At 36.4% G+C, this 23,333-nt stretch overlaps 1 protein-coding gene across 10 annotated transcripts in view; it reads right to left on the bottom strand.

The window, feature by feature from the left end:
* Window positions 1–23,333, bottom strand: part of LOC149799133 (peripheral plasma membrane protein CASK-like) — a 397,425-nt gene that overhangs the window by 69,313 nt on the left and 304,779 nt on the right. For all 10 annotated transcript variants that reach the window (XR_016421088.1, XR_016421089.1, XM_089958206.1 and 7 more), the window contains exon 13: window positions 19,536–19,622. Coding sequence is in view for 8 of the 10 variants with exons in the window: in XM_089958206.1 (XP_089814332.1) it covers window positions 19,536–19,622 (87 nt within the window). In the remaining 2 variants the exon portion in view is untranslated. The remainder of the gene's footprint in view (window positions 1–19,535; window positions 19,623–23,333) is intronic.

Below are 23,333 nucleotides of genomic sequence, written 5' to 3'. Positions count from 1 at the left end.
ATCCATGCAGGGGGTATAGTGACAAGAAGGCTTTCAAAATGGCTGCTGTGGTGGCAATACTGGATGAGTGAGCAGCACCATTTTCATTCAGGACCAACTAGACCTTGGGATGAATCTGTGTAAATTCTCATGGCAATCTTTCGAGAAGTTTAAGATGAGTAGTGGTAACAAATTTGTGCTAATGGTCAGTTGAATGTTAGCTGACTGATGCCGGGTGACAAACTGACCATCTCATAGCTCTTCAGCAGAGCTAAAAGTGACCAATAGTTTCTTTATATAGACAAAATGGGATGCATGTGAAGTTCACTACACGTACTTGGTGCAATATTATTGACTAGTGAGTGAGCTCCTGGTTCATTCCAAGATTAAACATCTGTGTGAAATGCATTATGTGTCAATACACATTCTTTAGACTTGGCTGCTACATTCATCATATTTTCTTGTGTCTGTCATATCTATTTGTGGAACAAAATAACCTGTATTCAGCTGCAAGAAGATATTTCTGCGAAATAAAATACAAACTTTATTGACAAGTCCTGTACCTTCAACAACAAAGGCATCAAAATATCTCACATGTGAAACACTTTCTCTTTGAAAATGTATTCTACTCAAAAACAGAAAATACTCACCAGCAATAGTTGGCAATAATTCTCAGAGGGTAAATCCTTGGGAATAAAGAATCAATTTTACAATAGGGTTTATGCAATCACCAGAACCAGTTCTTCAAATGAGAGTTTATCTGAGCAAGACACTAAATAAGCCTGCACAAGCTGATGGCATGGCTGACAGTGAAATCTTGAGCTTCTACTCTTGTCTATACCATAGCAGGAATGCAAGAGGTTTCTGTAAGAGTTGATAGGCTAGAGTTACACTTTCACACAGCCTTGTCTTAGTTCCCACAGCATATTATGAATGGACTGGCAGGAGAAGCCATGTACTTCTATAAAGGTCCCAAGGCTGCATTACTAACAACATATAGTTGCTTTTTTAAAAAAAGGTTCAATGTGCCTGTGCCTGTCAGTTTTATCATATGCACAAAACTTCCCAAATCTCTGGACTGTTAAGCAAGAATCAAAGAACCAGTTAGTCAATGGACATTTAATGCCAATGCAGAGAACTAATTAACTGCTGGACATTTAATACCAATGTTAAGAACCCATTAACCACAGACATTTAATACCAATGCTGAGAACTAATTAACCACTGGGCATTTAATACCAGTGCTAAGAAGCAATTACCAAGAGACATAAAATGCCAATGCTGAGAACTATAATTAACCACTGGACATTCAATACCAATGTTAAGAACCCATTAACCACAGACATTTAATACCAATGCTAAGAACTAATTAACCACTGGACATTTAATACCAATGTTAAGAACCCATTAACCACAGACATTTAATACCAATGCTAAGAACTAATTAACCACTGGGCATTTAATACTAATGTTAAGAAACAGTTACCAAGAGACATTAAATACCAATGCTGAGAACTATAATTAACCACTGGACATTTAATACTAATGCAATGAACTAATTAACCATTGGACATTTGATACCAGTGCTAAGAAGCAATTAACCACCGAACATTTAGTAGAAATGCTAAGAACTAATTAACCATCAGTTATGTATGTGTGTATGTATGTATGTATGTGTGTATGTATGTATGTATGTATGCATGTCACTACAGTAGAAAAAAAAGATGAGTATAATTATATCATAATTTATATAGCCTAGATATCAATTAAATGTCAGAATATTCATTAACCTATTAATGCCATTTTTCAGCATTTGATAGGCAGCTATACATGGTGTCAATATCTGATTTAGGAAGAACCCCAACAGACCCTCAAGAAGAACCACCAACCCATGGGAAACTAGAAGCAAGCTTTCTGTTGATCCAAGACTTGAACTCGTGTGGACAGAAGTGCGATGTGCAACTATCTCCAAAGGCAAGAACATTTGACCACTTGGCCACCCAGGGCCCCTCCTGTTTAAGTAATATATTTAACAAAAATTGACTCAATTTGTGCAGCAAGATTATCATACTAAGAAACTTTAACTTTGCAACTGAGTTGTTCAGTGAAATTCAAATTTACCATTTTAAAGAAATATTTCTTGAATCTCTCACCATGGGAGATACATATACACTTAAAGTGTCCACCATATTATCATCACAGTTATAACAATCTTACTGATGGCATTCATGTTTAAAGTCAAACATTGCCCATCATAAGATATTTTGTCAGAAAAAAATGTTTTATTGTATACCTTGTTTTGCAACAGCCAATCAGAAATAAATAAGATAGTTACTATCACATAATCACAGGACAGTATTCTGAGAAATTCAAGGATAAAGGAATGTGTTTTCAAAAGGTAAATGGAGATTTTACTGGGGAACAAGTTTCTTGCATAATGTACAAACATAAACAGCAAAATATCAAGTGGTGCTGTTCTTCCTATGAATTATTCTAATGTCAACTGAGCTCTTTAATTTCAAGGATTTTCTATGCCAATTAGATGCCTGCAAAACTAGGGAAGGGAAAAATACTCCAACTGCATAACAATAATGCCTCAATGCTTGCATTATAAGCCTTTAAACAGGCAGCCAACAAATGTAACAAAATTAATTCTTCAAGAGCCAAAGTGCCTTTGATTAAATTTATGAGATACCAAAGATCATTTTCCATTTTCTCCAATCTGTCAATATCAGCACACAAAACTGAATCTGGACTTTGAATGCTTCAGTGAGGAATTACATGCCCTGTGCTTCAGAGAGAAATTACATGCCAAGTTGTAGACATAAAAAAGCTCCAGAATGTTTTGCAACTTAGCAGATTCAAATTTTGTATGCATTATGCCTAAAATATGGTACCAGTAGGTAGCAATAAGAATTTTTAGCTCAAAGTGGTTTTCTAGTATCTTTTAAAAAAATAGTTTGTGTTCAACATTCCAAATTACATCTTTAAAACTATCTTTTCTGCTTACAACTAGGCTACTGAACAAGGAAAAGCAACTAAATGCAGCTAGTGTTAGTCACAGTGGGTGTAGAGAGTGGGGTGGGGTGGGTGCACCACAACTTTTGAGTTTTAGTTCTTCCCTTCATTATATGGTGGCAGCAGTGGGATGAAGATTTTAAAATTTAGTATTGTGCAAGTCTGCATGATCAAATGCATTGGAGATATACTAACATATCTCAAAAAGCGCTCTCCGTTACGGATCACTGCCATCTCACCTCTGTCTGCGTGGGTTTCAAGTCTCAGAATCGGCCAATGTGGGTATGTGAGAAAGCTTGCCAGTAGCTTCTTGAGGGTCGGTGGTTCTTTCCGGGGATTTTCAGGGTTCTTCCTCCACCATTACTACTGGCTGCCATGTATAGCCTATCGTGTGCTGAAAAATGGCGTTAAACCCTACAACAACAACAACATATCTCAAGTAGGTGACATTATTTTACATGAACTGGCCATCAGAGATGAGCTGAAAAACTGATCTCTTAATTACAAATACTCAGAGATCTCAGATTTGAGCCACAGTCATGCTCTCCATATTTTTTTTCACAAAATATCTGACTGAAAACTGAAATTCCAAGTAAGAGATCTTTGAAAGACTAAACAATGTTATAGTAACATACAGTTCATTTTCTTGCAGACAAATTTAAACCAGCATTACATCAAAGATAAAAACTAAAATTTAACAAGATACTGATGTGTCACAAGCGATTTAATGGCCCTCATATGGAACTTTGTTCATATAACCGCTGGATAAAATGAACTAAAAGTTGCATACATAAAATGGCACTGGTGTTTATTACCACACTGGTGGAACGACTGTATTTGATACAACGGATGAAATTTGTTGAGGTTGTCAGATCAAGATGCATTAATTTGCCATATGCAACATATTCTTTCCAGGGCCCTGGTTGGCCAAGTGGTTGAAAGCATCTGCCTTTACTGATCACTGCCATCTCATCTCATCTCTGCATAGTTCAAGTTTTGGTCTCTGCCAATGTGGGTATGTGAGAAAGTTGCCAGCAGCTTCCCATGAGTCAGTGGATCTTACTTGGGTTTTCCCAGGTTCTTCCCCCAATTATATTGGGCATCATATTAGCCTGTCTTGCACTGAGAAGTGATGTAAAACAAAATTAAAAAAAGAAAGTCCCCCCCCCCCCAACAACTTGGAACAAAAGATGAACAGTGTTTTAAATTTATTAGTTACCTTTTTTCAAATTTTCCAAATAATTTTTGTGACACTGTGAACTGGGCTCTAAACAAAACTGGAATTTATAAGTTTGCATGTGTGTGTGTGATTTGGATTTTTAATGTAGCTTTAAAAAAATCAGTCATATCACTACAATGTCTGCAGTGTGGCAGTTTATAGTGATGTCTAGCACTGGGGCATCATGCCGCAGACATGCAGCATGATGTCCCACCCAGTCACATTATCCTGACACCATGCCGACCAGTCCTAACACTAACTTCTTAATGCTAAGCACCAAATGAGGCAGCTGTTAGTATCATTTTTGTAAGTCTTTGGTATGACTCGAACACGGATCGAACCCACGACCTCCCGCATCTGAGGCAGGTGCTCTAACCACTAGGCCACTGGAGCAGTTATATGTCTGCTTTGATGCACTACGAATATCTATATATAGAGATCATTGAAAATGCCCAACTAGTTTAAGCCTGGGGGTGTGATACAGAAATACAGATTGAACAAATACCAAATCAACCACGAAACAGGTATATAAAAACTAATTTGAACAGCAGATTTACAAAGTGGTCAAACAATTCAACATAAGCAACATTATACAGTGTAGTTCAACATCAGAAACATTATAGTGTACTGACAACAGCACATGATGAGCAATATCATTTTGATAGTGAAACTGGCGCACGAAAATCTACTGTTCTTTCAATTTTTTTGTACATGTTTTGCTGTTCTGTCATATGTACAATTAATTACAGCTAGTAAAAGGTTAGCATTTTCTTAGGCATCAAAAATATAAATTAAAGTTATCTGTACCAAAAATCAGAGGAGAGAAAATAATTATTTCTGTGGTTTGATGGGAATAAAATGACAACAAAGGTCACAAAATCTCATGCCAGTGTAGCTTTTACTGCAGACCCCTATCTAAAAATGTATGCAAAGCATTTAAGAAAAAAAATACAAAAATTAAGACCATTTTCAGATTCTGCTAAGATAATTGGTTCTCTGGATAACTGTAAAGATTTTAGGAAATAACATATACATGCATGCAGATTGAAGAGTCACTTTTTGAAATTTTTAAAATTAAAACAAAATCCATCAGCATTTGAATCATCAGTATGCATGTATTGTAAAATATAAACATAACCACCCCCACCCCCCGCCATTATATTATATGCCTTTAGTAAAAGAATGGACAAATAAATATATGAGGTATTATATCGCAGCAGTAAAATTGCTACTTCAAAGCCATCCTGAAATACACAACCTAATGAAAAAAAAAAACATTTCCTTACTACTGAAAATTTCCTGATGATGCCAGTTGCAGTGTCTTTGAATGGATCCACTTGCTTCAGAGAAGGATACTAACTTCATTGACGACTTGCAGTAATTAATGCAATAAATACAAAGTGCTGCATAGCAACATGAAAATGGTTGTTATCCAGCACCAGATCTCTTGGCTAAATCATATTAAAGAGCCGCACGAATCTGTTAATTTTCTGTGCAGCCGATATCCATTCTATAACATCATTTATATGTCATGTATGACTCATGGCACTTTTGTATAATTTTCTCCTGACAAATCTGCGGAATGTGTCATCATCATTATGGATTTTTGGATACAATACAGTGCTTAAAAAATTATGACACTGGAAGCTGATGAATTGATCCCAGAGATTGGGTCTATTGATTAGATGGTGTACAAATACCAGCCTGTCGCTAACAATTAAACCTGGACTACACTGTGTTCCCATATGCTTTCACAGTGCAATGTTAAAACATGATCATTGCTGAATTCATTCTCTGACCCAACACATCTCACATTTGTTTGCAGATATTGATGAAAATCACAAATCTTCTATTGATAATACCTTAGCCAATAACGATTCCTCATCTTCATGAACACCTAGATAAAATCCACATAAATGTGTTATGCAAATGAGAACATGATTGTGAAGTAGCAAATTTTATGTCGATCTAACAAGAACACATTTGTTGAGACCAGATAACCATTAATTAGATTTATGGAGACAGGCGCGTATCATATCGCCATACTACCGTGTACGGTAATGTCCTTTAGAGGGAGAATTTTGTTCCTAATTAAACATTTGTTTATACAGCAGCCAGGCGGACTATTTAGGGGCAAGGAAAACTTCATTTTCATGGTAAAGTTGTCACAATTAAGAAATCGCAGAAACTCTGTTACTCAAACTACCAGGTCAAGCTGACCCTGACTTTGGTGCCTCTGGAAAAAGGCGGCAGAGATATTTGATTCTGATTGGTTACATCAGATAAGGGGCGTGTTTCCCACACAAAATTCTCTAGGTTTTTAAATCGCCACATCGAAATTCTAATCAGTCTAAGCTTTTCTACGTGAAAAACCAAAGTAGAACTCCGAGGATTTGCAAGAAATTCTCGTAAAAAGGAACTGTTGTCCAAAGGGGACTATTGTCGAAAAGAACTGATGAAATAATTTGCTGATTAGAGGGAGGAACGTTGAAAGCAAAGGTTGTGTGACAATTCCATGTAATTTGTTGATGCCATATATAATGCTTTGCTGAAGTTATTTACTTGTAGTTGCATGAATATTTTTTCTACATTCGTGTAATAATTTGTTTTATGAAGTATAACTGTGTTGAGTTTATGCATAGGAAGTCGTACATTAATCTTCTTTAGATAAGTTTGACGAATTGTTTGAATTTGTCGTCATGTTTACATAAGAATTATGTTCTAAGAACTTACTACATTACATTAGTTAATCTGATTACGAGAATCCGTGTGAATTTGCCGAATTTAGAAGATTTCACGTATGATTAAGAATAAGTGTGTATTGACTGAAATGATCTAGTAATTGATTGATGTGATGTATCCTATTTATTCGCTGTGTAAATTGAGGCTGGCTTAGAACCTCAGGCCTCACATATGTGTTAACGTGTAAGGTCAAGGCGTAACGAATTAGCCATTTGACTAACTAGGGTTATTATAGGACATGTGGAGTCGATTGATAGCCTTAGCATCTGTTTAGCACTGATAGTGGAATCTGATAACGAGGGAGAATAATGAAGAGTTAACTGTTTCAGAAATAACGGGAAATTTAGGTTGTCTCTATTTATATTTATTTAAAAGGGAGAAAATAGCTCCTGAGACATATGAGACGTGTTATCCTGAGACGTATGAGACGTATTATCCTGAGACGTATGAGACGTATTATCCTGTGACGCAATCCTGCGATGTATTAATTTCTGAAACGTATACTGAGAGTATCCTGAGATGGATGGTGGAAAGTATCATCCTGAGATCCAAGGGTCTGAACAGCTACATTGGAAGCAAGACAAACTGAGGATGAGCAGGTTATGCAATCGTACAAGACGTTGACTTCAATTGTTCACTCGATCCTATGATGAACTATATCTATCAGAAAACAGATCGGCTATTTTATTTAAATCTATTTGTGTTTTCTGTGTATTTCGGTGAAAGTTTAAATTTCTAAAAGTAGAGTATATTCCTGATGTAATGAATTTTCACAGTGTTTTTTATGTAATTGATTATATTGTTTGTTTACATGTACGGGAGCTCGTGTTGGTTTGTTCTATATACCTGCTCAGATCTCTATCTATTTCACCTATAAGTTTCACCACTTATATTTATATTTACTCGAACCGGGCAATAACATCGAGGGCAGTCAACCCCTAGATAACGAAAACCAAATTTGGAGGGACAATTCTCCCCCCGTTTACAATGATGATGAGGCTGTTTTGATTTAATGTGCACTCACAATCATGAAATGAAATAAAATAAATAACTGAGACAGAGAGAGAGAGAGAGACAGAGAGAGAGAGAGAGGAAGGGAGAAGGACAGACAGACTGACAGAAAGTAGTGCATGTTGAATAAAATCAACAGAAGCCACAAATGATGTACATAGAGGATCATTACCTATTTGAGAATCTTTTTATCACAGATTTTATTTCAGTGGAAATTATTCAGACAGAAAGAAGAATGAATAATTTTGTTCATTCTGACAGACATTGTACCTTTCTTTTGTTGCGCAAAAGAATAGTCCCAAACAAAGTTGAACTAATATAAGTAAATTATGCTTTTTTTTACAAACTATAAATCAAAGAACAATCATCCATACGAATAAACAGAACATTTTATAACAACAAAATCATTTTTCAATGCAATGTTCAATGTGTGTGATTGCCACAATGTTTGATACAGTACACAGCAGGCCTAGAGTAAATGCTCCATGTTTACTCTAAAATGTAACTTTCACAACTAAAAATTATATTCTTGCGATATTCATGTGAAAAGAGGATTTACCAATGCAGGAATTCCCATATTTACTGTAATGTATTTGTGACTATATAAGTGTGCTATCTGATTTGGAACAGTAGGCTGTGCAAACAAATTTCTTTTTTAGTCAGATTTACTGGCTAAAAATGCTGTGGTGGGATACAGTTCCATCAGATGTGTGACCAGTTTATGTCAGCATCCTAATCTGTGAACAAAGGTGAGTTTATTTACTTCTAAGTCAACATTTAAACCACGCTTGTATATAGGGTGGATTCTTTGTTACAGATATACCATTCCCTTCCCTCCATCCCCACCCTACACACCCACTCTCAAATGAGCAATACCCTAAGTTTTACTTCTCGGTGTTGTTGTTGTCTTGGGGTTCAATGCCATTTTTCATACCATGATATTGTTATACATGACATAACAAACACCTGTGGGGCAAATTGGCTATATTCAGACAGACAAGATCATTTTCCCCCAATTCCCTTTAGTGAGTCGAGGCAAAAAATGGATGCTAAAATGCTCATTCAAAACAAAACATTCCAAGAGGTGGGGTTAAAAGGTTTTTCCATGATTGCAGCCAATCAGTAAAGAGAATACTGCATAATAATTTCACAGGCTTATGTGGACTAATCAGAATCACATAAAGTGATATGTAACACATCACGATATAAAAAATATGAAACTGCACATGCTATAAGAAAACTGTACTGATTATGTGATAAATGTAGATATATGCTGGAAGAAAGCAACAGTAGCCATGTACATAAATGATGTAAATGTAGATATAGGCTGGATGAGGCTGTTTAAATTCAACAAGTGCTTTCAAACAATCACAAAATAAACAGCCAATTTAAATGAGAGAGAGAGAGAGAATACATGCTGAATGAAATTATTTAACATGTATGCCAATGATGTGGGCAGATGATACATGAGGATATTTTGTTTTTTTATGTGCTCAAATACAATCATAGAATTATATCATCCAGTTCAATTACTGAGAGAGAGAGATTAGTGTGAAGGATGAAATCAGTGAGATCACAGGCACAAACAGCCAATGTGTGTAGATGATGGAAGTCGTTATGGTGATTTGATGTCAGAATAGCTTGCAAAACATCATGACATCAATTAACCCAGTTACAGAGAAAGAGAGACAGAGAGAGAGAGAGAAAGACTGAAACTGTGCTTAATTTGTTTCACCTATTAAAAGTCAAACCATAAAACCATTTCCTGAGACTGTAAAATCGTTATCTATATTTGGAAATATTCATGTGCTTGCACCAAAAAATTGTCAACATACACCATTTGTCTTTTGAGTCTTTAGATTCAATTTTTGCAAATAAAACAAGAAAAGAAAAATAAGATGAAGAGAGAGAGAGAGAAAGAAATTTCTATTTTCTTTGGTATGAAGATATTATAGTTTTTAATGGTTGCTTTCATTGAAGCACCTCTATTCTTGCACCCTTGAAAACTGATGGTAGCTGCCTAGATATGTTCATTTTTAATAAATAAAAAATAATATCAATCGAATGGATATTATTTCTATTAATTACATTATATAAATATATAGTGTATATATAATGAACATTCCAAGTACCTGATTGACAAAGCCAGATAGGGACTTGATATACATGTGTGTGGTAAGCAGTAACGTATTTGTGAAGCAGTATTCATGTACAAGTATAAATGCTGTTCTATCATTGCTGTATGTCAAGTAATATTCTTTCTGTACTTCAATACAAATGATTTTGAACACAAACATTGATCATCAAAGATCATAATATTCTTTACTCTCACTAAACCAAACATTGATGGAAAGATGTGTAACGTTAGGGTTAATATTCATCCATACTGTGACTTGTGTAGTGAACAGAATTAAACATTCATTATTTCAAAGCAAGATGTACTGATATCAACAACTCCATTTCTTACATTAATCCTTATACAGTTTGGTGACTGTCAGTGATGACATATTACATAGCAACAACCTCTTCCATCACCTACCTACATAATTTGTGCGTGATTTCAGCTAGACAAAACAATTTCAACCGACTTGTACAGTTGTGATACAGAATACACATAGCAACTTTTACCAGCATTTGAGCCTGTCTCTAAGGATTGGTACACACAACTGTGATGAAGAGTGCCCCAAAGTCATGTGATCCAATTCTGACACACTGCTGCTTGAGTGCTTAGATTCAATATTGCCTCAATAACCGATGTTATCAATACCTCTCTCTCATCCGGGGAATTCCCATCATTTTTCAAAACTGCCATTGTAAAGCCTCTGTTGAAGAAATGGACACTTAACCCTGAAGACTGAATGAACTACTGCCATGCTTTTAACCTCTCATTCGTTTAAAAAATCTTACAAAAAGTTGTTCTATCCAAGTTTGAATCTCATCTGAATTCAAATTGTATTTTTAACAATGCACAGTCTGCATATCCATCTTACCACAGGACTGAAACTGAGAGTAGTTAATGACCTTTCTGCTTTGGATATAGGAAAGACTACAATCCTCACCCTTCTTGGCTTTATCTGTGGAATCCGACACAAAAGACCAGGATATATTACTACACTATCTCCAGCCTGTATTTGGTAATCATGATACAGCCTTGCTATGGTTCAAGGCCTACTTAGTCAACAGTACACAAACTGTATCTGTAAATGGAAAATATTCCAGCCCGGTTGGTCTATCATTTTAGTATTTCACAAGGCTCTGTTTCTGGGACCATACTCTTAATTCTTTAATACACATGGCCGCTATCAAGTGTCACCGATCGACATCCTGTGTCTCACCAATTGTATGCTGATGAAAATCAAATATACCAATCTAGCTGCCCTAAAGAAGTTGAGGCTACCATCCACTCATAGGGAGGTGCACTTCTGATGTGAAATCATATATGACATAACAAGCTGCAGATGGGGGCCCCGAGTGGCCGAGTGGTCTAAAGCGCTCACCGTTACAGATCACTGCCATCTCACCTCTGTGTGCGTGGGTTTGAGTCTCAGATTCGGCCAATGTGGGTATGTGAGAAAGCCTGCCAGTAGCTTCTTGTGGGTCGGTGGTTCTTTCCGGGGGTTTTCCGGGTTCTTCCTCCACCATTAATACTGGCCGCCATGTATAGCCTATCTTGTGCTGAAAAATGGCTTTAAGCCCTAAAACAACAACAACAAGCTGCAGAAGAATGTTGATAAAACTAAAGCAAAGACTTTCTCATTCACATCCTTTACTTCAAACAATATGTATCAGCTATACCAATATTAAATTTACACAATACAAAACCGAGGTGTCAATCTCTTCAGTACACTCTCCTTACACCAACATGTAATGAATGTGTGCAAAGCTGCATATCTGAAGCTGAGATGCATCAACGTCATTCACAATTTTCTTTTGGTTGATGCCACTAAAACGTGTGTATTCCTTATTACTTTTAAGACTGAACTATTGCAATTAACTTACTTCAATCTGGTTCATCTCATCTACTACAGAAACTTCAAAAAGTTCAAAACATGGCTGGTCAGATTATCCTTAGGGTACAAAGAACCTAGTACACCTCTCCCTGCTCTGTAACCTTCAATGGCCACACATTCAATCCAGAATCCAACACAAAATATATTCACAATGCTACATTTCATTGACTGGCTCCAGTCCAATCTACCTATCTGACCTCACCCATGTGTACACCCCATCTAGAAACTTACATTCCTCTTCCGACACTTGCATTCTTGTTGTTCCCACTGTTAAAATGAAGTCATATGAATGATCTGTTGTGTACCAGGGCCTAGATACATGGTACATGCCCATATATCTCAGACACAAGGAAAATGTGATCTCATTCAAGAGTGCTCTTAAACTCACTTTTTAGACTACAAGAACAGGCTTAAAGACTTAATGTTTACTTCCATAATTATCATCAGCATGTTTTTCTTATGTCATTTTATGGTGTCTGTTCTTTTAATCTTTCCATTGTATATGTTTTTACGTGTGATCTAATATTGTAAAGCACTTAGAACTTCTAAAGATTAGGTGCTGTACTAAATCCATATTATTATTATTATTATTATTATTATTATTATTACTATTATTGTCATATATGCACCATCTTGAATTTGGATAAGCAAAACATTACAAGAAGTCTTTAAGTAAAACTTTTTTTCCAATTTATATGGGAATCCTAACCTGTTAAACCATCATGCGTCATAATATCTCAGATCCCCGCAAGCAAGTTCAGCAGAATGCACTATAATTAGATTGGTGAATATAAATGACATTGATTCACTATTGAATTGTCAGCTGTCCAATATCCAAATTTCAAGTTTATTGGACACTTGTCAGACCAATGAAAATTTGCATTTATAAACACAACAAATTTGTCAGAAGCTCAGCAGCTACAAAGAGAATTCTACTTAAAAATGAATTAATTTATAATGGTTGTCAATATTTTTCACTGAAATCACAAGCAACATATTGTACATATTTTTTTTAGCCATAAATGCAAGTAATAGGACTGGGGTACAATTCCTTTGAATGAAAGAATATAACAGGACTAGTTGCATGTTTTATAGTATTGATATTTTTGGATGCATATGAGTATTAAAATGAGGAAAAAATTGCCTCCAAGTATCCCAGACTGGTATTGAAAACTGAAATGTGCAGAGAAACTGCAATATATTGTAAAATGTAATATTCTCCAACCACAATTTAATGATTTATTAAAACTGACAGCATTGCACATAAGGGAAGTAACCCTTCCAGGATTGTTTCTCAAAACACAACTCCATTATCCTGGACAATCCTGAAAAGCTGGGTAAAATTGATCTTTTTCCCCACAACCTTACCTTTGATTTCTTTTAAACTATTATACTAATAACAATGGACATGATTAACTTTTGTCTTTAAAAAAACAACTCATTTAATCCATTTTGTTGAATACCTCTGGCTAATATATTATTCATGGTATTACATATACAGCAAAACCTGATGTAATGATCACCTGCATACAGTAAACACATGGCCATAAATGATTTTTTTTAGCATCCTCAAAATTTTCAAAAACTGTGCCAGCATATAGGAACCACCAGCTAAATGTGACTAGCAAATGCTATTTTTGGACCAATGACTAAAACCTAATCTTTAGAGAATGACCATCTGTCTATAAGAATTGCATTTGTATGGTCCCCTGAGCAGTCATTACATGTAGACTGGACTGAGCTCAGTGACACATGTTATGTTCTTAAAGTAAAGTCAGGATGATTGGTGACATGAGATGTACTACTAGGATAGATGTAATACTGTGACTCCTCCACCCCCTGGCCCATGTAGGATGATTGGGGACAGGAGATGTACTACTAGGATAGATGTAATACTGTGACCCCTCCACCACCTGGCCCATGTAGGATGACTGGTGACAGGAGATGTACTACTAGGATAGATGTAATACTGTAACCCCTCCACCACCTGGCCCATGTAGGATGATTGGTGACGGGAGATGTACTACTAGGATAGATGTAATACTGTAACCCCTCCAACCCCTGGCCCATGTAGGATGACTGGGGACAAATGTACTACTAGGATAGATGTAATACTGTGACCCCTCCAACCCCTGGCCCATGTAGGATGATTGGTGACAGATGTACTACTAGGACTGATGTAATACTGTGATCCCTCCACCCCCTGGCCCATGTAGGATGATTGGTGACAGATGTACTACTAGGACAGATGTAATACTGTGACCCCTCCACCCCCTGGCCCACGTAGGATGATTGGGGACAGATGTACTACTAGGATAGATGTAATACTGTGACCCCTCCACCCCCTGGCCCATGTAGGATGATTGGTGACAGATGTACTACTAGGACCAATGTAATACTGTGACCCCTCTACCCCTTGGCCCATGTAGGATGATTGGTGACAGGAGATGCACTACTAAGACAGATGTAATACTGTGACCCCTCCACCCCCGACCCATGTAGGATGATTGGTGACAGGAGATGCACTACTAGGATAGATGTAATACTGTGACCCCTCCACCCCTGGCCCATGTAGGATCACCTAACACAGTCTAAAAGGTAATGAAGCAGTAATAAGCTAATGTACATTAATATGCACTGGCAGTGTGATACTTTCTGTGAAGATATTATGTATGAATATGCATTGGCAGTGTGATACTTTCTGTGATAGTATATTTTATCAATATGCATTGGCAGCGGGATATTTTCTATGATAGTATATTGTATCAATATGCATTGGCAGTGTGATACTTTCTGTGATAGTATATTGTATCAATATGCATTGGCAGTGTGATACTTTCTGTGAAGATATTATGTACGAATATGCACTGGCAGTGTGATATTTTCTATGATAGTATATTGTATCAATATGCATTGGCAGCGGTATATTTTCTATGATGGTATATTGTATCAATATGCATTGGCAGTGTGATATTTTCTGTGACTGTATACAGTATCAATATGACTTGGCAGTGTGATATTTTCCGTGACGATAAACTGTATCATACATTTGCAGTGTGATATTTTCTGTGACTATATACTGTATCAATAAGCATCCGAAGTGTGATATTTTCTGTGATGATATACTGCATCAATATGCATAGGCAGTGTAATATTTTTGGTGATGCTATAATAAATCAGCATGCATTGGCAGTGAGACATTTTCTGTGAAAATACACTGTACCAATATTCATTGGCAATGTGACATTTTCAGTGATGATATACTGTATCAATACACATTGGAAGTGTGATATTTTTTTGTCACAATATACTGTATAAATACGCATTAGCAGTGTGATATTTTCTGTGAAAACATACTTTATCAATATGCATTGGCAGTGTGATATTTTCTGTGATGATATAATATTTATCAATAAGCAATGGCAGTGTGATACTTTCTATGAAAATATACTAAATCAATATGCATTGGCAGTGTTAGAACAGATTGAAATTGGTTATATTTTACATGGTTACCCATGTATCTACATCAGCAGAACTGGTCATAGTATGGGCAGCTTTCATAAGAATATCAAGGTATTCATGCAATGACTATGAAATCTGGTATGATACAGTCTGGTAGTTTTGGTGAGAAAGTCTTTCTGTGAAAGATTTTTAATGATAACATGGTCGCCCTATTGAATTGCCTCCCAACCAGCAGCCACTCACCTTTTATGGCCAGAATCTCTTGGCACTAATTAGTTTGTTTTCAAGAGGACCCTAATTAGCTGACCACCCCTCAAATGTGGCCAGCTTAGTAGTGCAAGAAGTTTAAATTTATCCCTCACAAGCAGAAATAACAGGTTTTACAAATGGAAATCTGACAAACATTTGTTAATTTTGAATTTTAACACACTGCTATTTGTTCTAACATACAAATAAATTACCTAACTTCAATTCTTATAAAGTAATCCAATTATCATTAATGCTATGGGTTCCTTTGATGTAAAGTTTTGTCACTTTGAAACTTCCTGGCCATTACTACTACCACCAGTAATTATCAAGATGATAGCAGCTAATTACTGACAAGCACAGCATTGTTCAGCTCAAGTCAGTGTGACATCCAGTCATTATAAAGTAAAAATGGTACCTTAGCTGTCATGACTTATCTCTCTTTCAGCCAACTTCTTTTAAATTACCCTCTCCTCCCTCTGTAAATCTTAACAGCAATACTCTTACCTATGTCAAAAGTTATATGTATTTGGGACATATTTTGAAACCCAATCGGTCTGATAATGAAGATATGATGAGACATTACCGATTTTTGTATAATCGAACCAATATGCTTCTACGTAAATTTAAGAATTTTTCATTGAATATCAAAATCAAAATCAAAATATTCAAATCTTATTGCTGCACTATGTATTGTGCTCCTCTGTGGACAAACTTTAGTGAATGTATGAAAAGAAAACTAGTTATTGGTTATAATAATAGTCTCCGTTTTCTATTCGGTCTTCCTCGATGGAACAGTGCCTTTAACATGTTTGCAATTATAATGTATTAAATTTTGATAAGTAATGAGAAAGTATGTATTCTCAATGATGACATGAATATCTAGTAGTAAGAACTGTATATTGAAATCTCTTTGGAACTATGACATTCATTTAAAATCTCATATTCATATTGTTAGCAGATGGAACAAATTTCCCTTTAAATGTGCCCTTAATTTCATTCTTAACAATGCAGGGTGCAGTTAATTGTGTAGATGTATTTGTATACTTGTATGTATGATATATATGTTCTTTTATATTTACAATGTTTTTACTTTATATCTATATTTTAATTTAGATGTATGGACTATGTAGTCTGAAATAAACAATTCTTATCTTCTTATCTTATAACATGCATTTAAAAGGGTACTAGACTAAAACTAGTGGCTCACATGACAAGCCAGCTTCCCTTGGAAACAAAGAAAAATTTCATGTAATGGCTAACATTAGTTTGGCAGTGGCATAGCTGCCAATGATGGAATACATTTTTGTGAAAATGTGCAAAATGTTGTCATCCATTTTCAGTTTAGATGAAAGAAAGCAATCTGATTAAATGAAAAGATGGTGAGTCCTTTGATCACTTCTGAGAAATATGTCAGAATGATTAAAGTAAACATAACAATCATACCTTCTGCAGCAGTGGGAAAATGGAATCCATGGACAGATACAGATAGAGCCAGATTTTTCTATTCTGATTTTATTGGTAGGATTTGATCATTATTCCTAAATTCTTTTAAAAAAACATGAATATAAGTTTTATCCCATTGATTCCATAACATGCATGTGACTTTTAAATAAAACTATTAAATATTTTAAACCAAGTAATGTGCTTTTCTTGCTTCATTAGTAATCTTACATTTGTTAGATCCCTGCAGAGAGAACACCTCTCTAATAAGGCCACTTCGCATATGCAGAAGGCTATAAAGATGGGGACCACTATAATAACAACTGATATATGAGATGATAACAGCAGAATTTGCATGTTCCCTGCCTGGTGTCTGTGGAAGTCACATTGCTGTATGAAAGCAACTACTCAACACATGTCTGGAACAGCACTGTCAATGGAACATTCCTAAAAATGTTTAACCAAAATTGCCTGAGCCATTTCAAAGAAGTTGAAAAAAATGTTTTCTGGCTGGTTGCTATAGGAATTGCACCACTGTAAGGGGTACCATCCTGGTCTGGTTCTGGTAGAATACACCCTAAAAATGATTCCTATCAAATCTGTGCAAATTTGGCACAGCTGCTTTGTAGAAGAAATAAAAAAGTTGCTCTTTTTACCTGGCTGCCATGTAACTCACCATTTTGTTAGGAGGAACATCACAAATATAATTCCCAAAGAACACACCCAATGAAAATTCTTATCAAGTTCAATACAAACTGGTCGAGCCATTCTGGAGAAAAAGTTGAAAACAGTGTTCCACCTTGTAGCTATGGAAGCCTAACCATTGTTTGATAGCCACACTGGAATCAGATCTGGTAGGATATGTCATGTAAATTGTTCCCACCCAGGTAACCAAAACTGGCTCAGCCATTTATTGAAAGAGGGTGATTTCCACATGGGTGTTATGGAAACCATTTCACTGCTAGGGATGCCACCCAGCAAACAGCTAGTCAAGCATAACCAAAGAAATATTCTGACCAAATCTGATCCAAATGACTCCAGAGAAAAAGTTTTTAAAAGTTTTCCAAATAGTTGTTATGGAAAGTCACACCAAGTAAAACACAACATGTCTTAAAAAACATTCTAGCTTGAACAAAATTTCCCCAGTTCTTCGAGAGAAAAAGGTGCAAATAGATTTTTCAAATGGTTGCTAAGGAAACCACATCATTGCAAGGGGAGCCCAAAAATGTTTTTAATAAGGTAGTCCTGCTAAACATTCCTACCACAGGGCTGTGAACAGCTTTATGTAAAAAAAAAAAAGAGGAAAAATGTATGCCAGCAGTTGTGGGGGTCTACATAGGCCCCCTTGCAGGTCCAGGGCAACACAATGGTAAGGAGCCATGGGGGCAATGCCCCCCAAAAGCTCCTGTAACTTATTGATGTAAAACCCCATAAACATTGAAAAACATACCTAAACATTTGCTATTCTATCACACATTGGAATAATATGTGGGAATGTGACATTTGCTGTTGCAGTGTTAGAGGTACTAGTACTAGTAACTTTTCTAACTGGTTCGGGGCTCATCAATGAACTGTTGAAATAAATTGTCCATACTGCAGTGTGAGCATTTCTGTTTTACAAGTGACACGTTTCATTGATCTGTCTTGTTTGCCAGCCAATAAACTGTCTAAATTACTGAAAAATGATTATGTAGTTGTCAACTTTGTGGATCTATGGCCTATCCCCCCTCCCTAAACATTTCTCTTTTGAAATTTTCTAAATATCAAAAATATCCCTGGGGATGAATAAATCCATGGAAAATTCACAGCCGTACTACAATCTTTGATCAAAATTGGCCCGGTCAATGTGGTTACTACGAAAGCTATACCATTTTCACAGTGGAGCCACCCTTTGACACAACTGTGAAAGATTATGTAAAATATGAAACATGCCCCACCTAGTGTGATCAAGACAGGCTCAGCTGTACCAGAAAAGTAAATAATAGTTTCTTCAACCCACTGCGTAGGAACTCACATCATTATTAACAGTCAGGCCAAAGAAGTTTTGGTTGACCATGTCTAAAAGAAAATTTCTGCCAAATTTGATCTAAATTGGCCTTGCCCCTTTTTTAGAAATTAAAAATAGCAAACGTGGATAGATGGAATGTGGAGCCATGCCGTATACTCACATGGCGTTTGGTCATGTGACCTATAAATAATAGCAAATGACTGATGCACACAGCTTGTAAGCAAACTTTTAAACTAAAATCAAATTATCATTTCTATAAATAACATTAATCTTAGAAATTACCAAGCCAGTCCTATATATCATCTACTTGTTCAGGCTTTGAATTTAGACCTCTATTTATAAATCTGTAAAACATCACTGCAGGCAAAGTTATTTAATGCAGCCTTTGTGTACATACCATCATGTCTGGCTGTTTGAGCAGCTCCATTAACTCCTGACCCACATGCCCGTTCTTGTCTGATGTCTCTGTCAGTAATTTCAGCACCTGGTAAGAAATCATTACATACTGTATAACATTGTCAATCACAACATTTAAGTAAATTTCATGAACAACTTAATTTGTACAAAAAGCTTAAAAAAATTATACAATGAAACAAACACTTTGACAAAAATGCAGATGTCCAACCTGAAAGTCGGTCATTAGGGAAAGGTGTTACACGGTTCGCACAGCCTCAGCGTTGTTTTTCAAGGACATTTCAAGAACTTTCAAACGTTTTCAAATAATATTTTTTCTTAACACAAGCAGGTTATTTAGTACCAAGGCTATTGAAGTAATAAAGTGCCTTGCTTACTAACATATGCTGACCATGGCTGACCGACAGATGGACATTCTGAAGGATGCACATAGGCATCTTCACTTCATAAGGTTCTGATATGTTAACCCCTATATACACCTTGGTGGATCGATCAGATGTTTATGTCTGTGAATTTCATTGAATGCGGTACTGCATCCAATCAAAATAAAGTTGTTCAAATTTAAACACTGTTCCTACATGACTGAGACAAGGGGAGCACACTACTTGAATGGGCTCATAAATAAGCAATTTCCACTGCTGGTCTGTTTTTGTACAAATACCTTTCACTCAAATACACCTTTAATGGCTTCTCTCTGGTACGTAATTGAAGCATCCTTTTGAAGTTACCGGTAATTGCCTCCACCATTTTTGGCTACTACTACAATGAGTCACTGTTACGTGCTACTGATTGGTTGAAATTATACACTAAGGGAGGCAACTCACAACAACCAATAGATCCTGCTAGGACAAAGCACTAAAATATCTGATCGATCCACCAAAGTGTAGATGGGATTAACATATCAGAACCTCAGCTAGGGATACTAATGTATACAATGTAATACTTGTTGTAACATCAGAACCTCAGCTAGGGATACTAATGTATACAATGTAATACTTGTTGTAACATATCAGAACCTCAGCTAGGGATACTAATGTATATAATGTAATACTTGTTGTAACATATCAGAACCTCAACTAGGGATACTAATGTATATAATTTAATACTTGTTGCTATTGCATAACTGGTTCATTTCTGGATGGAAAATACCTCAAGTGTATGATAATAATTCATCTTTCCATTAGGGTGATCCAGAAGATTCCAGAATACTACATTGCTCCTGGTCCACCCTGCAGATAACTTGTCCAGTGTTGTGTTTAGGTTGCAGCCTAACTTAGTGGGATGTCACGACAGGGTGGGAGGAGGAAATCTGACAATTGCAACAGGTAGGTATTATATCATTATAATTAGTTTTACCCCCACCCCCAACTACATTTTAGTATCTGTAATACCATACCTTTTGTAACTGCATATGAATTTGTCAGTTTGGTGGGAGGCTGAAGACCCTCAACCATCGAAAGAAAAAAAACCCACAAGAATACTTACCCTCAATGAAGAGACAGACTACTGTGGAATGGTATCCACATGGGCCACATTTTAAGCAACAATAATTGGACCAAAGGAAAATATGCCTTTACTTTGGTGAGCTAACGAACAAAGATAAAAAGAGAAGTTTGCATGAGAATGCCAAAATGTGACTTTCCTCACACCCTCCAGAGACAAACGAGATTAAAACTCATGGGCTTTAGTCTTCATGAATGATATGTCCCTATTGGTAAGGGACTGATGATAGTTATAGCAATCCACCTTGAAATGATGGAAGCTGATATACCAGCTGAACCTTGAATGGGTAGGAAAAAAAAACTTCCATGACACTTTAGAGGCTGCTAAGTAAAAACTTTAAGCCCTAACTTGACATAAGTCTATCTTGATCATAACTCAGCACAGATATGACTGAGACTGGGGATCTCATTAGGGAGTGAAAAAACAAATGGAAGCTGGTTTTCTGCTTTTAGGAAAACCTGTTTGGCATTGTAGAGAAGCTGACTAATTTTCCCACTGAAATGTGCATGAAGCTCACTCCTCTGTCTTGTGAAAGCTAAGGACAGAAAGAAAACTGTATTGAGGGTAAGGTTCTCGAATGAAGCTATCATCTAAATGTTCATAGAGTGATTAACTCATTCGGCCCAAGAGGTTTTTGTCATTTTTGCCTGAAATGTGCATAGGAAAGACATTTGGGGGGGCTATTTCTGAATACATCGTAATACATCGGCTTTCAACAGATTTTCCATGAAACTAATGCCTAGCTGTATTAGAAACATCATTTTCCATTGGTTATTTTGCTTGCGCATGAGCAGAAGGGTAAAAGTGGGATTTTTTTCTTCTTTTGCTTAATGGACCCATCATTTTCATATGGAGACTGCTCTTTATTCCAAATGCCCACCTTATCCTAGTTTTTGCAAAGGTTCACCTGTCTGTGTGCAGTTCAGACTGGTCTGCCTTAGATCTGAGGCATAAAGGTCTAATATCCAGAGAAACAATTTTGCATTTCGACCACGAGCGAATTTTGGGTGAAAAAAAAACCCGGTCCAAAAGTGAGGTTTTTCCCTCTGTATTTTGTAGTGTAACTAGAACTTCCAGATTATTTGGTATCATTTTAGAGCTATATCTGTCTGTTTTTTTTGTAACACCACCCACTTTGGTGTATCTTAAATGACCTTGATGCTGCAGAGCTCGGAAATAGGGTACAGCCTCATCACGCCTACAGGTGGGATTGGGGCCGAATGAGTTAATCAAGTTTATGGAAATTTCTTAGAAATTGTCAAAGAATGGCTCTTTTTGTAACTTATGTGCAACACTGATGCACAAATGATGAAATAAATAAGTAATATTCAGATTTGGTGATGTCACCAAAATTCTCCCATTAACTCATTCGGCCCCCAGAGATTTTTGTCATTTTCGCCTGAAATGCGCGTAGGAAAGACATTAGGGGGCCTATTTCTGAATACATCGTAATACATCGGCTTTCAACAGATTCTCCATGAGACTAATGCCTAGCAGTATTAGAAACATCATTTTCCATTGGTTATTTTGCTTGCGCATGAGCAGAAGGGTAAAAGTTGGAGTTCTTTTTTTTTTTTTTTGCTTAATGGACCTATCATTTTCGTATGGAGATTCCTCTGTATTCCAAATGCCTACCTCATCCTAGTTTTTGCAAAGGTTCACCTGTCTGTGTGCAGTTCAGACTGGTCTGCCTTAGATCTGAGGTTTAAAGGTCTAAAATCCGGAGAAACAATTTTGCCTTCCGACCACGAGCGAATTTTGGGTGAAAAAAAACCCAGTCCAAAAGTGAGGTTTTTCCCTCTGTATTTGGTAGTGTAACTAGAACTTCCAGATTATCTGGTATCATTTAAGAGCTATATCTGTCTGCATTTTTGTAATACCACCCACATTGGTGCATCTTAAATGACCTTGATGCTGCAGAGCTCGGAAATAGGGTACAGCCTCATCACGCCTACAGGTGGGATTGGGGCTGAATGAGTTAATCAATTTCATGGAAATTTCTTAGAAACTGTCAAAGAATGGCTCTTTTTGTAACTTATGTGCAATACTGATGCACAAATGATGAAATAAATAAGTAATATTCAGATTTGGTGATGTCACCAAAATTCTCCCATTAACTCATTCGGCCCCAGAGGTTTGTGTTGTTTTCACCTGATTGGGGCTGAATGAGTTAAGAGACCACAAGGTACAAGGCACAGATTGTCTCCTGGGTTGATTGATGCACTTGGCAAACTTGTCAGAAAACCTCTCTTTGTGGAGAGATCACTTGAGGTGAGAC

The sequence above is a fragment of the Sinohyriopsis cumingii genome, chromosome 5 (genome assembly GCF_028554795.1).
Source record: "Sinohyriopsis cumingii isolate HCF-2022 chromosome 5, ASM2855479v2, whole genome shotgun sequence".
Lineage (NCBI taxonomy): Eukaryota > Metazoa > Mollusca > Bivalvia > Unionida > Unionidae > Sinohyriopsis > Sinohyriopsis cumingii.
This window is presented reverse-complemented; position numbering and strand designations above follow the sequence as displayed.